This window comes from Genypterus blacodes, unplaced genomic scaffold (genome assembly GCF_046128005.1).
Source record: "Genypterus blacodes isolate CSIRO-AG114 ecotype Tasmania unplaced genomic scaffold, CSIRO-AGI_Gbla_v1 ptg000012l_1, whole genome shotgun sequence".
Taxonomy (NCBI): Eukaryota; Metazoa; Chordata; class Actinopteri; order Ophidiiformes; family Ophidiidae; genus Genypterus; species Genypterus blacodes.
This window is the reverse complement of record NW_027466826.1, coordinates 1,229,635-1,243,456: the sequence shown is the minus strand read 5'-3', so window position 1 is coordinate 1,243,456 and position 13,822 is coordinate 1,229,635. Positions and strand designations below refer to the sequence as shown.

At 42.7% G+C, this 13,822-nt stretch overlaps 1 protein-coding gene across 4 annotated transcripts in view; it reads left to right on the top strand.

The window, feature by feature from the left end:
- The window catches only part of macrod2 (mono-ADP ribosylhydrolase 2), a 380,406-nt gene that overhangs the window by 251,258 nt on the left and 115,326 nt on the right, over window positions 1-13,822 (top strand). For all 4 annotated transcript variants that reach the window (XM_076162202.1, XM_076162186.1, XM_076162194.1 and 1 more), the window contains exon 6: window positions 10,657-10,778. In XM_076162202.1, the coding sequence (XP_076018317.1) occupies window positions 10,657-10,778 (122 nt within the window). The remainder of the gene's footprint in view (window positions 1-10,656; window positions 10,779-13,822) is intronic.

The following is a 13,822-nucleotide window of genomic DNA, read 5'->3' as shown; positions in this document are numbered from 1 at the left end:
TATGTAACATTTTTTGTTAAAGTTAAACTAATGGTAGAAAGATTTGAAAAATGTGAAATATTCCTACTTTATCTCATTATAAATCTCCAGGGCTATGTATCGGCTTTGTCCATCACGATTTCGGTGCGTTCGCCGTATGTTTCTCTTCTGTTTGTGTATTGTGTTTCCTCCTGGTTTTTCTCCTCGTTTATTTTTTTAAATCAAACTGTGCATCCAAACCAGACAATCTCAATTTGTGGCCTCATTTTCTTTGTCCCTTGGCTGTCAGATGGGAACTTATTAGTCAAAAGCTTGCACACCATCAGCACAACGTTTGTCTCACACCCACATCCGGGACTACACGCCCCGCAGTGATGTGTGTGTGTGTGTGGCGGCGTGCAAAACTGTGCAAGAACACCTTCATGTCTCATTGGTTAGTCTACATACATAGACTTCTCCATGCAGCACAGACAATAGCTAGGGTTTATGTGCTACGAATGACTACAAATCAGCCATTATTTACATTTTATTCACCTGGCAGCTCAGTCAAGCTTGGAGGAATGTTAAAGAAAGCCCAGAGCAGTGGAAACAGCTGGCCTTGCTGCTCTCCTTCGGCCTTTATTCTGTACCTGTCCCTGTAGACGCTCCCAGGGCCGCTCTTACAGCGTGCGTGCAGCAAAAACAATAATCACACCCCTCAACGTTCTTGTCTTTCAGTATGGAGGATTCACACACACACACACACACACACACACACACACACACACACACACCTCACCTTCTGTCCAGTACACTAAATCGGCAGCAGGCACACGACAGGCAGTCTAATAAGTGGTCTCTCCGTTCACTCAAACATATTTTTTGACATTTAAAGGCATTGCACTCCGCACTGTACTGTACTTCTGGCTTGTTAGTGTGTGTCTTTTGTATGTGCGCAGTACGTGAGTGTGTGTCTGTGTGATGACTAACTCACTATATGTCTGGTAGGTGTAATGACTGACAAAGGACAATCAGTGCGTAGAGAAAATGTTGTGAGTCATGCAAAGGACCACTTAGTCAAACAGTGGAAAAATTATGCCGCAGGTCCTTCTGCTTGTATCGAAATGTGTTTGACAGCATGCTCCTTAAGATGTATCCGTATCATGTTAGAGAAGTTTTAATTTCAACCTGTATCGACTTGAGTATCTTATAGCAATGTCAAGATCAGCGAAAATGCCTGTGATGCTGCGTGCGTGCTCGCTGCTCGGTCAGCATCGCTCTTTGTAACCGCTCCCGTCCTGCTCTTTACCCCTTAGCCTCGGCGTAACTGTGGCAGAATCTCAATGCCAATCCGAAAAAAGCTCTTTGAAAGCCAAGTGTGTGAATAATCACTGAGACAACCCCAATCCATTTTTAAAAGCAGCAATAATATTGCACCAACATGGTGGATGATTCCACATCTGCTAAAAGCCCGTCTTTCAAGACCGGTGTCAGCCAGTGTTCGGGGACCGCTGCACTTTCTGTCACCATGACAACACCAGTTCCATGTCCGAGTGGGTGTACACACTTCATTTAGTAATCCTCGGCGACCAACATGGGAACAGCTGTGCGCATGCTGAGAGGGTCCAGTCTAGCAATCATGCCAAAACACACTTAATTACTGCAACTGTGGTCACTCTTGTGGGTTTATGGAATCAGAATTGAAGTGGCAATTACACACATCGACTTGGTACGACGCTGTTGAGAAGAAATTCCACCCTTTTCCAAATTGCTGCAGTTTTCCAGTTGGTCACATGTTTCAACTTTAACTCAGAGGTATGAACAAAACAAAGCCCCCTGACTGACCACTGATCCATAAAGGTACCATCATGTGAGCCACATTAACCTGCCTCAGCTGTTTAGACTTCATCTTTGTAACCTTAGCCCTAGCCAATGCCCACATATCCTAGATTTCCGTATGTCTCTGATAAAGTCAGTGGTTGTCCATGTGCAGTATGGTAGAGCTCAGTACCTGGATGATTTGTTACAGCTTCACCCAAACGGCTACATGCACCTGTCACCCGAATTGATTTAACCAGCTCATTCTTGACGCTTCAACTTTTACTACACCAAGCTACGTGCGGAGCGGATGGAGCGTGAGATTGACGGGGAATGGCTGCGGCTAGTGTGGTGCTGGGTCCGCGGCGATTGTCATGGTGAAGGGAGAGCTGAGCCTGAAGGCAAGGCCAGATATTTGAGATCACAGACCCATCGGTTAGTCGTAACTCGCTGTTAGTGATGAGGTGAGAAGTTCTGCCATCAGTGGCGAGCACAGAGAGGAGCCGCTGCTAGTTTGTGTTGAGAGGAACCAGATGCGGTGGTGTTGGGATCTAATATGGATGCCTCCCTTATGTGCTATTCCAGCTGGGAGGAGATCACGGTGCAGACCCAGATTAAACTGTGCAATCAAATTATGAAGTGGAACAGTTCTGATTGTTTTGGTCATATTTGACGCACAAATGAGTCGTTTTCATAGTTGTGGTACTAAACCGAGCTCAGTCTGTCCACCAGAGGTTAAAATCGGCAGTTTGTGTTGATCCACGTGTGAGGATAATAATGCTAAGATGTCTGATTTGGAGAATTCTCTTTTCGATACACATTTGTTCCTTCTTCTCACCAAACCGAACCCCCTGCCTCCTTCCTGTCCCTCAAATTCCACTCCCGCCGTCTTGCATTTTTGAAAGAAACAACCGAGGCAAGGAGAATCTTTAAACCTAAACTGGCCGTGTAATGCGTGTAAATGTACACCCCGGTTGTAGCCAGCATGTATTTACACAGGTGCGCTCTCACCTGCCAAAGTAACCATGGGCCATGTGCTGCTCTGACAGGCTGACAGTGAGTTACGTGGGAGATGAAGGATAGATTCCTTTACAGTAAGATAGCATCTCTCCATCTCTCCAAATCTTTTCAAGCACCATTGAAAGCGTGATTGAAAGAATGATTTGAGGAAGATAGATGACTCCTGTCACTTCAGCAATGACTGGCACTTACCTGTATTTGCTGTCATGTTAAGACACAAGAGTATAGCTTGGTGACACTTTCCGAACTGTTCAAGGTTTGATGTTTGGCCTGTGGTATCATTCATATTTGAGGGACATTTAAAAAGAAATGTCTTTTCCAGAAAAGTTCTAATTTTCAGACCTCTCCGCCAACAGTTTTCATTGGAGTCAACTTTGTACCATAAGTTGAAAATGGAGAAAACAGTAAAGCCTGAGAAATATTCATGATAACCTGGATGTTATTTTTGGAGAAGCACATTCAAATGTGTGTTTCAATGCAGGGAGCACCATAAACAAAATATCATCCATCTCCATTGTGTTTGAGTGGGTGTATCTCAAAACCTTGGCAAATGTAATACTCCTGTGTGTGTGTGTGTGCTTCATGTTGTTTACAGTGAGAGTTATACTGCTGCACATGTTTGTGTCTTTCTTTATTCAGCCAGAAGCCGCTGCTGCACTCTTGTATTCGTTGAGGATACAGAGCTTTTCTTTTTTTTCTCCCTCTGCTGCCGCATGACTGCACCACTGATGTCAAAGATGTTATGTTTCTCACTCGCTGCTAACAGCAAAATCCCTGTTTTGACATCACTGACGAGGGTGCGTCCTGAAGTGAGAAGCGCTTGAAAGTTCTGCCCCTTAGAGAGGCAGCGTAACAGCGTTTTGATGCAGCGTTGGAACTAACCCTAAAATGATTCTCCTCTCTCTGCCCACCTGTTTATGTTTTGGAGGAAAGATATTAATGGAATTGAGACAATAGACTTCAGTGAGTGTGTTCCTTTATTCTGAGGTTGTTCAAGATGCTTGGCACAGTAAGCGTTGGGGAAAAACAACTGATGTAAAGAAGTTTTTACACGACATCATGCTGTTATTTGGTCCTGCGTGTTTGCGTGTGTAAAGATTTCAGTCTCCTTTTAAAGGCCTGATAAAAATATCCTCAGATTACAGCAACCCGATGTGAATTCATATGTTCATAATATTTCGTAGCAAGTGGGGTTTTGCAGTATTTTTGTTAGGTTTTTCTGAAGAATGGAGACTGAAAGAAGCTCTTGACTTCATTCTGGTTGACCCACATCCAGCCTGTGTATCTCTTTGCCTTAACACAGATTCTTAAGCCTCTATTGAGAGAAATTCCATAAAATGCATAACACTAGTCAGTAGACTTGTGCTTGTGGCCTCTTTAGGAAAGCTCCTATCCTGCATGTAGCTGCTTTCTCTCACCCACGGGTTTTTTTTTTAGAAATCACAGACAAACCCCCCCCCCAGATTAGAGGTGCTTACTCCTTTGAGCAAAGGTCGATGTGTGTGACGTGTGTGAGAGACTCGTCGATGCATCACAGACACCCAAGAGATACAAGACACAATATCTACCAGGCTACCAATGAGAGCGCAAGACACAGGGAAGAAGGGCTCCATTTTCTTTTCCTTCGCTTTTTCCGCCGCAAATCAGTTTTACAAGGACCTTCCCCGTAATGAAGAAACTACCAGTATATATAAATTGCCTCAACAGTTTCATTGTGCAGATCTAGCCTTTAATGGTGGGAGTTACATACTGACTGTGCTGCCTCTTGACTTAACAATAATTCAAAGTTCACCCATCTCTGTGGTTCCAGCATCAGTCGTAGAACTTTTATTGATATACTTAATTTTGTTAGCGCGGCTCCTGCTGATTCCACCTTAACCCATAAAAAAATGGCGAGTGCAGAGCCAGCATTTAAATTCAATTTTGGCTGAATTTCTTAATGGACTGTAAGTCATTATGTGCTTTGTTGATTCTTAAGTGTGTTAGATAATTGCCATGGGCAGCATGAAAGTGGTTTGATTATTGTCTGCATCCTCTTGTGAATTATAATGGATCTAAATGAGGCTCCCATATCCACATTTCTCTTTGGTAAATAACAGTGTTTATATTGTACCTCTAGGGTTGTTGGCAAAAAGGGGACCATTCAAGAATGGTCACAGTACAGTAAGTGTCTCTTTAAATGTTTCCCGTCTTTTGGAGGTATTGTTCTGCGGGATGACACGGCTGCCTCGGAATCAGTGAAGTGCAAGTGAAAATGAAAGCTGTTTATACTGCGAAGTACCGGCCCCTCTCAACCAGCATGGCACTTCTCTTCTCTGAATGAAGTCGGGATATTTCAAAGTTGCTAAGAAAGTGCTGTCTTTGAAGTGTGCGTGTCCCTGTGGAAGTTCTTCTCCCAGTGCTGAGGAATATTTTAGAAGGCTTATCTAAGATATGCACACGCGCACAGTTGGTGCGTGAACGGGCCATTTGATGTCTGTCCTCATCAATCCAGATTCATCAAACGTCTCCTGCCATGAGGAGACGTTCACATCAACATGTCCACATCAACTTCTATTCTGAAGCCTGATTCCAACCAATATCACACACACCAATCATTCCAGTAGTTTAAATATAGATTTTATATACTATCTACTATATAGTGTCCTATTTTTGTTATATAATGTTGTGTGTATACAGCATGTTAATTCAACTCAGTGTGGATTTTGATTAGCTTTGTTTTATGACGAGACATGACAATTATTTCATTTAAAGGGGACATTTTAAAGTTTTCCTCAGCTTGATAGTGCAAAAGCATGTGTGCTAGACATTGTCAAAGCTGCAAATGTTGATATTCACACCCAAAGAAAACATACAGTAGCTTTTCTCCTGCCATGAAAGCTTTGTTTTAGATTACCATTGTACTTCTCTAACTTGTTCCTGCTAACATGTTACATATATTATCTGCCTACACACTGGGTCTCTAATGAAGGCAAGCGAGAGAGTTCTTGGCCTCTATCTATTTGTGGCCAACATCTGTTGTCTGGAGAAGGTGGTCGAAAAGGCAATACCACAAATTACCTCTTTTCACTCAGTGTGCACAGAGATGCTTCGGCAAGGATTATCCACTTCTAGTTAAATCATCACATTGGGGTTATTTCCCTACATTAGATGAATATGCAACAATAAGTGTGTGGTCTTTGTGTTGTTCCACTCCTTACAAGGGAAAAATCTAAAGTGCCCTTGTTTTTATAATTGCAATATCATTCTCCTGTTCATCCTTGGCTGTAGAAATGTGTCACTGTCCACAAACAATGGAGTGTATGTGTAGTATAGAATATGCAAGCAACAAAGCATAACAAGGTTTCCTGATGAAACAAATCGACTCTGGGGACTCTGCTTTTCTATATCAGGACTATCAGTGTTATCGTGTGTGTGAGTGTTTCATGCCACTTGCGACAGGCGACAAGGAAAAGGTGTTTGGATCATCAGGGCACCTCACAATCGCCATTCCACTAGTGAGAAGCAACATTTAATGCCACTAAGCATAGGTATTGTTGCTATGGGAACCTGCACTTGAATATACCTTGCGACAGAAACGGGTCCCTTCGAGATTCGCCAAGACAGCATAATCAGCATCAAGTTCAGGACAGAGCACCGCATTAAAGTGCAATATCACACAAGGAATGGATTAAAATAGAATAAAACAAGATTAGAATAGGGAGACACTAAGTTCATTTTCTTATAAAACACACCGAAAGATTTCAAAGTCCGACAAGAAGACTTCCCAGGATTCCAGCTCCATATGCTTCAGGTCCCTTTGAATTCACTCGGGGGTTCTTTGGTCCTTTTATGATTTTGTAAGCAGAGACACACTGAGAATATTCAAAAGCTCAGCACCTCCAGGTGTCTCTATGTCATCTTTGGTATTGTATCAAATTATTCATTTTCTCCATTCTTCTCAATCCACTGATATGTAAATTTGTGTTTGGACTCTCAAAATTTAAACCAAATTTGTTTCAGTATGGTGCAGGAAGTGTTACACTGAAGCAAACCGCACAATTCTGGCGACGATCTGGTATGCTACTTATTTCCTCATTAGCGTGCTCTTTTATTGCCCTTTAAGAGTCGATGGCAGCAGAATGTGCTTGGAATGAAACATTAGAAACTGAAGAAGACAGGATTTTATATTGAGTTGAACATGATTTGTCAGGATGTAAAATATTTGGTCAAAATAAGGACATTTCTACCTCATACAACTCTCTGGCCCTAATAATTCCGGTCTTTAGCCCAAATGGTTAACTGAGATTTTGACTCTTATAGAAAAGGAGGTGTTAGGGTCGTATTTGTTTTATTGGGCGCAGTAGTTGTTTTTCTCGTTGCAGTTGCTGCAGGCACAGGGGGAAGAAAGCACTGTGTGAATAGCAATCATCACTCTTTGGCGGCTCAATTGTGTTACTGACCTGTTGCCCTGAGCGAAGGATCACAGTGAACAAATCCAGCAGAGATATTGTGGGGAGAAAAAAAAAAGCCTACTCAGAAACATGGCTGAGGATTGAAGCTTGGTAACTTTGGGCGGAATTGCCTGTGTGTGTGTGTGTGTGTGTGTGTGTGTGTGTGTGTGTGTGTGTGTGTGTGTGTGTGTGTGTGTGTGTGTGTGTGTGTGTGTGTGTGTGTGTGTGTGTGTGTGTGTGTGTGTGTGTGTGTGTGTGTGTGCTCGTGCTGAAGAAGACCTCCTTCAATTCTCTAATTACCAACACTGAATGCTCAGGGCGAGCTATGCATGGCTATGTCTAGCAATTACCCAATGTAATTCTGTTTTGCTTCTTCAGAAATTAATTTCTAGATTATTTATTATCCCCAGTCACTGTCGCATTTTATTACAGAGCACATTGTTTTGTAAATGAATGCGGGTTTATAACCATTCAGGATTACAGAATATTACTTTTCTGTGTTTGGGTTTGAATTTTATTATATTAACCTTTCCTTAAACATTTCCTGGGGCCTGCAGTATCCCTTTGACATATTCCTCCAGGGCTTTTCCCCTGACGATTCCTGCAGATTTTATCATCCCAGTAATCAAACCCAACCCCCAAACTGCACAAGAACCACTGGTAATCTTTCAGCATGGTTTTATCTCCCTGCTAAGGTAGAGATTTATGTGCCTAGTGTACAAAGGTTGCGCAGAGATAATTGTATACATGTGTTGGTATGTGCTCCTCAACACTAATACACTGAAATGTGTCTGTCAGCCAGTTGCGGGCAAATACTGATTAATGCTGAGGAAAAGAGGAGAAATGATGAAAAAGAACCATGTTGGATGGATTAAATGCCAGAGGTTTTCATCTCAACACAAGGTTGTGTGCTGTCATGATCAGTACGTTTTGCTTTCTTATTACAAGGAGCATTTTTGTGTAATATATGCATTGAAAAACATAAATAACCATTCCACACCTGAAGTTCACCGGAAAAAATTGAATGCTCCAATGTCCTTATAGGAAGCCACAACCTTTAGGCGGTAATGTCTTGAAGGTGAAATCGCACTTTGCTGATAAGGTTACATTTGTTCTGAAAACGTAGAACTCTGCAACAACTAACCTCACTTCTGCAGAGACCCCGGGTTATCCTCAGTTAAGATACAGAGAGAGACACTGAAGCAGCTACTAAAGTGTTTTGGAGCTCCACCGTATGTGACCTCCCCCCTGTAATAGCTCTCTTTTGTTACAAAGTGAAACATGTCTTTCACCTTACGAAAAACACAACTGTATAAATATTTATTTGATGTGGAAGTGTTGAAGATAGGAGTGGAGACACGGGTACTGGTGAGATAAGGACTGTTTAAAATTTCATGAATTCACCAGTAGTCTTGTTTTTGGCGCTCACTCCGCACTCTAATTGGCATGTCGCTGTTCTTGTCTTGAAGAACGTCATGAATTATGCAGGAAAAACAACTTACCACGTGCCCCATTATAACCACATTCTGCTATGCAACTTTTGGCAAGCTATTTTGGAAAAAAAGACAATACTTCAGACAGTTCCAGTTTCATTACAATGCAAACTCTTCTTAGCCGAGACTCACCGTTTCCTTCCTTTCCACTAAATCTCACCCCTTCAGCAACACCAGCTGATGATGCGGCTTGATGATGGTGGCTCCCTGTGCATTTTATCATCCTGACCTATTAAGCAACCAGACATACAACTGAGAACTAAATTTAATCTGTGAATGATTTATGGTCAAGAAGAGGAGTAATATAGCTAACATTTATTCTGTGGGAAAGTGAGGATAAGTGTTTTATATTAAGAGTAAATGGTGAGCTGAGGTGTAAGGAAAAACACACAAGGTGACTTTGCAGCCACCAGGCTGCTGCTTTCCCGTCTACTTAATATTTTGAGCACAGAAATGGGGACTTAATTGGTTAAATTGCAGATGAATGACTATTATTCTTGCCATGAATTGAGATTTATGTGTTGTGACCAAACGATGCTGTTGAATATATTTAAGAATGTTTGTCTGTTGAATGTTTATCAATTGATTAAACACAAAGCATTCCTCAACCATTGTTTTATAACTTACAATGTAATGCTCTCGATGACCTTTTGAGGATTCTCGACTGTAAGGAATATTTTATACAAACAGAAATAAATATGACCAGTAGAAATGCAGATGTTACTTGTTAAAAGTTGCACTTACTTGTTGGAACTTCCAGTGCTGCAATACCGTCCCTGTGCAGAGCCTTACACAGTCTACTGTCCTATAAAATAAATGTTGTGCAGAGTACTGGTACACTGATATTGACCTGACCTGTACCGAGACTGTGAGAGGGCCAAGGGCCTTACGACGGAATGTGAAAGATTATGTTTCTGTCAAGTCACTGCTTACATTCTCTTATTTTCCTGTCATCACTCCGATGATTCAATTAAGTAGCTGCATTCCTCCGTCTAGCCAGGCCAGACAAGTCCAGCAGTGATTGACAAGCGAAGACATTACTATGCGTAGGAAAAGAGAGTACTGGGAGAGATATGAATATTTGAATAGATGGCATAAAAGAATCTTGTAATTGATTTTCTATCTGAGCTGCTGTTTCATTTACTGAATAAATGCATTCATTGGAGGCAGTGGGTTGATGCTGTTCTCCCCATTGTCCCATTGTGAAGACAAACGAATGGGCATTTTGCAGATTCTAAAAACTTTGACTTGGCTGCTCAGCAGTATTGTCGACGGCAGCAAGGTTTTTCAGCGTGCTTGTTTTTTTGCCTACACCTCGTCTACAATGGCGACGCGATGAAATCTGCACATCAGCAGCACAACAGCAACACCTGTGACTCCTCCATCAGTGTCTACAACTGTCTTCCATTCAGCCACGGGTGCTGCTGCTGCTGCTGTGCACTCCAAATCCTTTGACAGGGTCCAAAACACAATATTGTACAGCGTGGAAGAGGAAGACTTGAAGATGTGAAATATGATTCAGCTCACTGTTACTTGTGCAAAGACTTGAGCATTCATAGTGTTTTAGGATTCAGGATTCATAGGATTCAGCAAGTGATTTCTTTCCAGACTCTTTATCATCATGTGATTTGTGTGATCTCGGCAGTGACCCCTCCATACAATATGGTGCACGTAAACCAGAGCAGACCCTTTGCTGAGCCTCAGCAAAGCACCTCGGCTCTCCCCTCACAGAGCCTCCTCGCGCCACATACCATGGATGCCGCTTTAAGCGTAAAATTAGCATCAGACAGACATCAAGACGGATGACTGAAAAACGTGTCTGAAAGGCATCCAGTGTAGACGAGCTGTTACACCACACTAAGAAGGCTAGTAACCAGGCTGGAAGTGTGCCAAGTTGAAATGATCTTTTTTCTGTGTCGTCTCTTTCCAAACAGATGTGATCCATACTGTGGGCCCCGTAGCCAGAGGTCATGTGGGCACTACTGAGACCAATGACCTCACCTCCTGCTACCAGAACTCCCTTAGGCTGATGAAAGAGCATGGCTTAAGCACTGTGGTGAGTACAGTATTACACCCAGACCCATTGGAAGAGAAATGTCTCTTCTTGTGCACCGTGAAAGATTTTAAACCCTGTCTGTTATTTACCAATGAGTCAGCATTCAGCGCCCAAAAGTGTTTTTGAACATTTTGGGAAAAAAAAGCCTTAATATTTTTTATTTAAACAAAGACAGTAGAGAACACAACAGAATGGTGATGTTTCATGTTTGTCAAATGAGGGCCTTTCATGTAGGCCCCTTCGGCCTGGGAATAAATGAATAGCACGGCATTGTATCCACCACTAAGCATCGAATTCAGCACTTTGTCATTCGTTGGTAAACCACTTCTATGGTTCAGAAAAACTGCGACCTCTCAATTTCGTTGTTCTGATTGTTACATATGGCTGTGCTGATCCACTCCTTCAGACAGTGCCCCTGCCTTAAAGCACCAGGGAAGTAATGGGTTTAGTGAATCTGGCGGACTCACAAAGGCTTCAGTAAAGGCTATACCAACGCAATCCACAGATGGCAACAGCAGATCATTCACACACTGTCCCAGCATCCTCCAGCCTGTTCTGCTCCCCATGCTCCAGTCTGGTCCACATGATGTATGGATTTGCTCTGCCCACAGAGGGTAAACAAGTCAGTATCACACCAAATAGCCACAAATCAGATTTCCAACGCCAGCCTGCTGCCCCGCAGCCTCATCAGATGGCAATCAATGCAAGTGCTTACATCAGAGGGAGAAGACATGGATGAGTGTCATTATAGGTGATTGTGACAAATTCCTGCACTGTTGATGAATTATTGTGAGTGTTTCAGACACCTCCAGGTAGCAATTAAATGGATTGTAAAGCCAGTTGATTGAAGTAGTGATGGCAAGTGTCCTGAAGTTATTTCAAAATTAAGCTTGCCGAACTTTTGTCTTTCTTGAACAGTTGTAGTGTGACATTTCATTAAAACGCCAATTCTACAAATGTATTGTACTTGTGCTTGTCCTGGCCTGTGGCTTGTTGAGCACAGGGGCTGCTTACAGTTATCGGGCCCCTCAAGCATCAGAAGAGAGAAATAGCCACAGCACACGCCCAATTTCTCCACTTTCACCCACGAAGGTCCCAATCCTCGTTTTGTTTCTGGCACATTCCAGAGATTGATTTAGTTTAGGTCTCTATCTCTTGATTTATTTATCCAATAATTCATGTATGTATAAGAAACAGAGTTTATGTTTTTACTGGGAGCTAACTGAATCCTGTCTAATGTATTTATACAGCTGTTCTCTGTTGGCAGACCTTCACTGAAAACACTGGTGTGCTGTGATTGACTGGCCTTGTAGGATAAACTCTGTCATTACATTATCTCAGCAACAGCCATTTGGTCTCTTCTTGCTCCAAGGACAAGAGAGGCTTTTCATTTAGTGTTGCCTGGGCTGAAAACAGTAGACGACTAAGTTGAGCAGTAGTACGTATAAGGCCTATAGCTTTTAGTCCAAATTCTTTGTTAATAGACAGTCGTGTAGTCTCTTGGCAGAGAACGCGATGAGTTCAAGTATTTGGTTTGCCGATCAGCTCTAAGCTCACTTTGACTCATCTCAAAAGGTTTCACTATGAGCTTTGCAGTGTGAGAAAAACAGGAGAGCCGATCGTGGACAGGCACCCTGCCAAATGGGTCTACAGTGTGTGTGTGGGGGGGAGGGAATCCATCCTAGACTTCGGGCTCTCCAATAGGGATTCCAGGGATTTATAAAGGAAAATGAGTCAAAACAAAGCCCAACACAAAATAAACTTGAGCGTGAAAGATTAAAACAGAGCCAAGCTCGGTGCTTAATCCTTGTTTCTTGGAGCTCTAAGCCAGCCTCCAGGCTAAGAAACGGCACAGCCATCTCGGCCTTCACATTATAAATGTTCTTGTCCCTGTTGCATGTCAGGACAGGGAGGAGAATTTGCTACATCGTTTAGGGCAACCCAGTTCATACGATAGAACGTTTACAAGTATCCCTAGAAGTGAGAAATCAATAAATAGCTTCGCAGGTCGCTAAGTGATGTTGCATCAATTTACAGCTCGGCGGAGAACAGGTCTGAGAAGATGGAGAACTTTTACCTGACCCAAGGCAATTTATTCTAATGTGGTGGAGTTATAGGCACGGTTTCTAGGTTGTTTTCCTACATTACCATAAAACACATCTCATTTAGAAGTAACAGCTTTCATAAATACCTGTCCACACATCCAGTCTTTCAAGTGGCGCAAGTTGAGGCAGAAGATCTGGAAAGCATCTGAATTCTCCATCTAAGAAGCTCCTCGTTTCTTACAGAGATAAGTATCTATGGTAGTAATCGCCATGTTAAAACATCTTTTTTCATTTGGCAGACTTTGCCAAGCTGGCTGGCGATAAAAGGCTCTTTCGTTTATGTTATTGTCCGCCGCCCATACGGGGAGCTGCAGAAGCGGGGTGCCTAACTGAGAGAGAGCCTTCAGATGAAAAATGATGATCAACCTGAGCCAAGAAACCTGCCGTTTAACCCCCACACTGAAGTTGAGAGTGATCTAGAACACTCCAGGCTTTAACAGTCTCCCTCTGTCTCAGTCTCCGGATAAATATCAGGCTTTTAGATTGGAGCTGCTGTACTTGCCCTGCAGAAATTTTGTGGAAGTTTAAGGTTTACTAAGCTCCATTTATAAATGAGACGGCAGCAATTTAGGTTTGAATGTGGCTGCATATCCCTCATAGGCATATGCAAATGTCTCTGTTGGTGATACTGTTTGCTCGTTTCTTCTCTGCCTAGAGAGCTCATGCTCCAATGCTCCAGCGCCTTCTTTTTTTTTTCTAGCTGTGGCTGACAGAGCAGACTATCACAGCTCCCTGGCCTCTGACTGACCACAGAGCCAGGATGCCTGTTTTGCTTCTAGTTCTCTGCAACGTCACACAGGGGAGCACTCAGAGCTGCGGAGCCTGTGAGCAGAGTCTCAGCTTGGTGTTGATGAGCAGCATGTAGTCAAACAGCCCCCTCGTCTGTTTTAAAGCATGCACACTGTGTTTTTTTGCATCCAGAGGAGGCAACAATTAGGA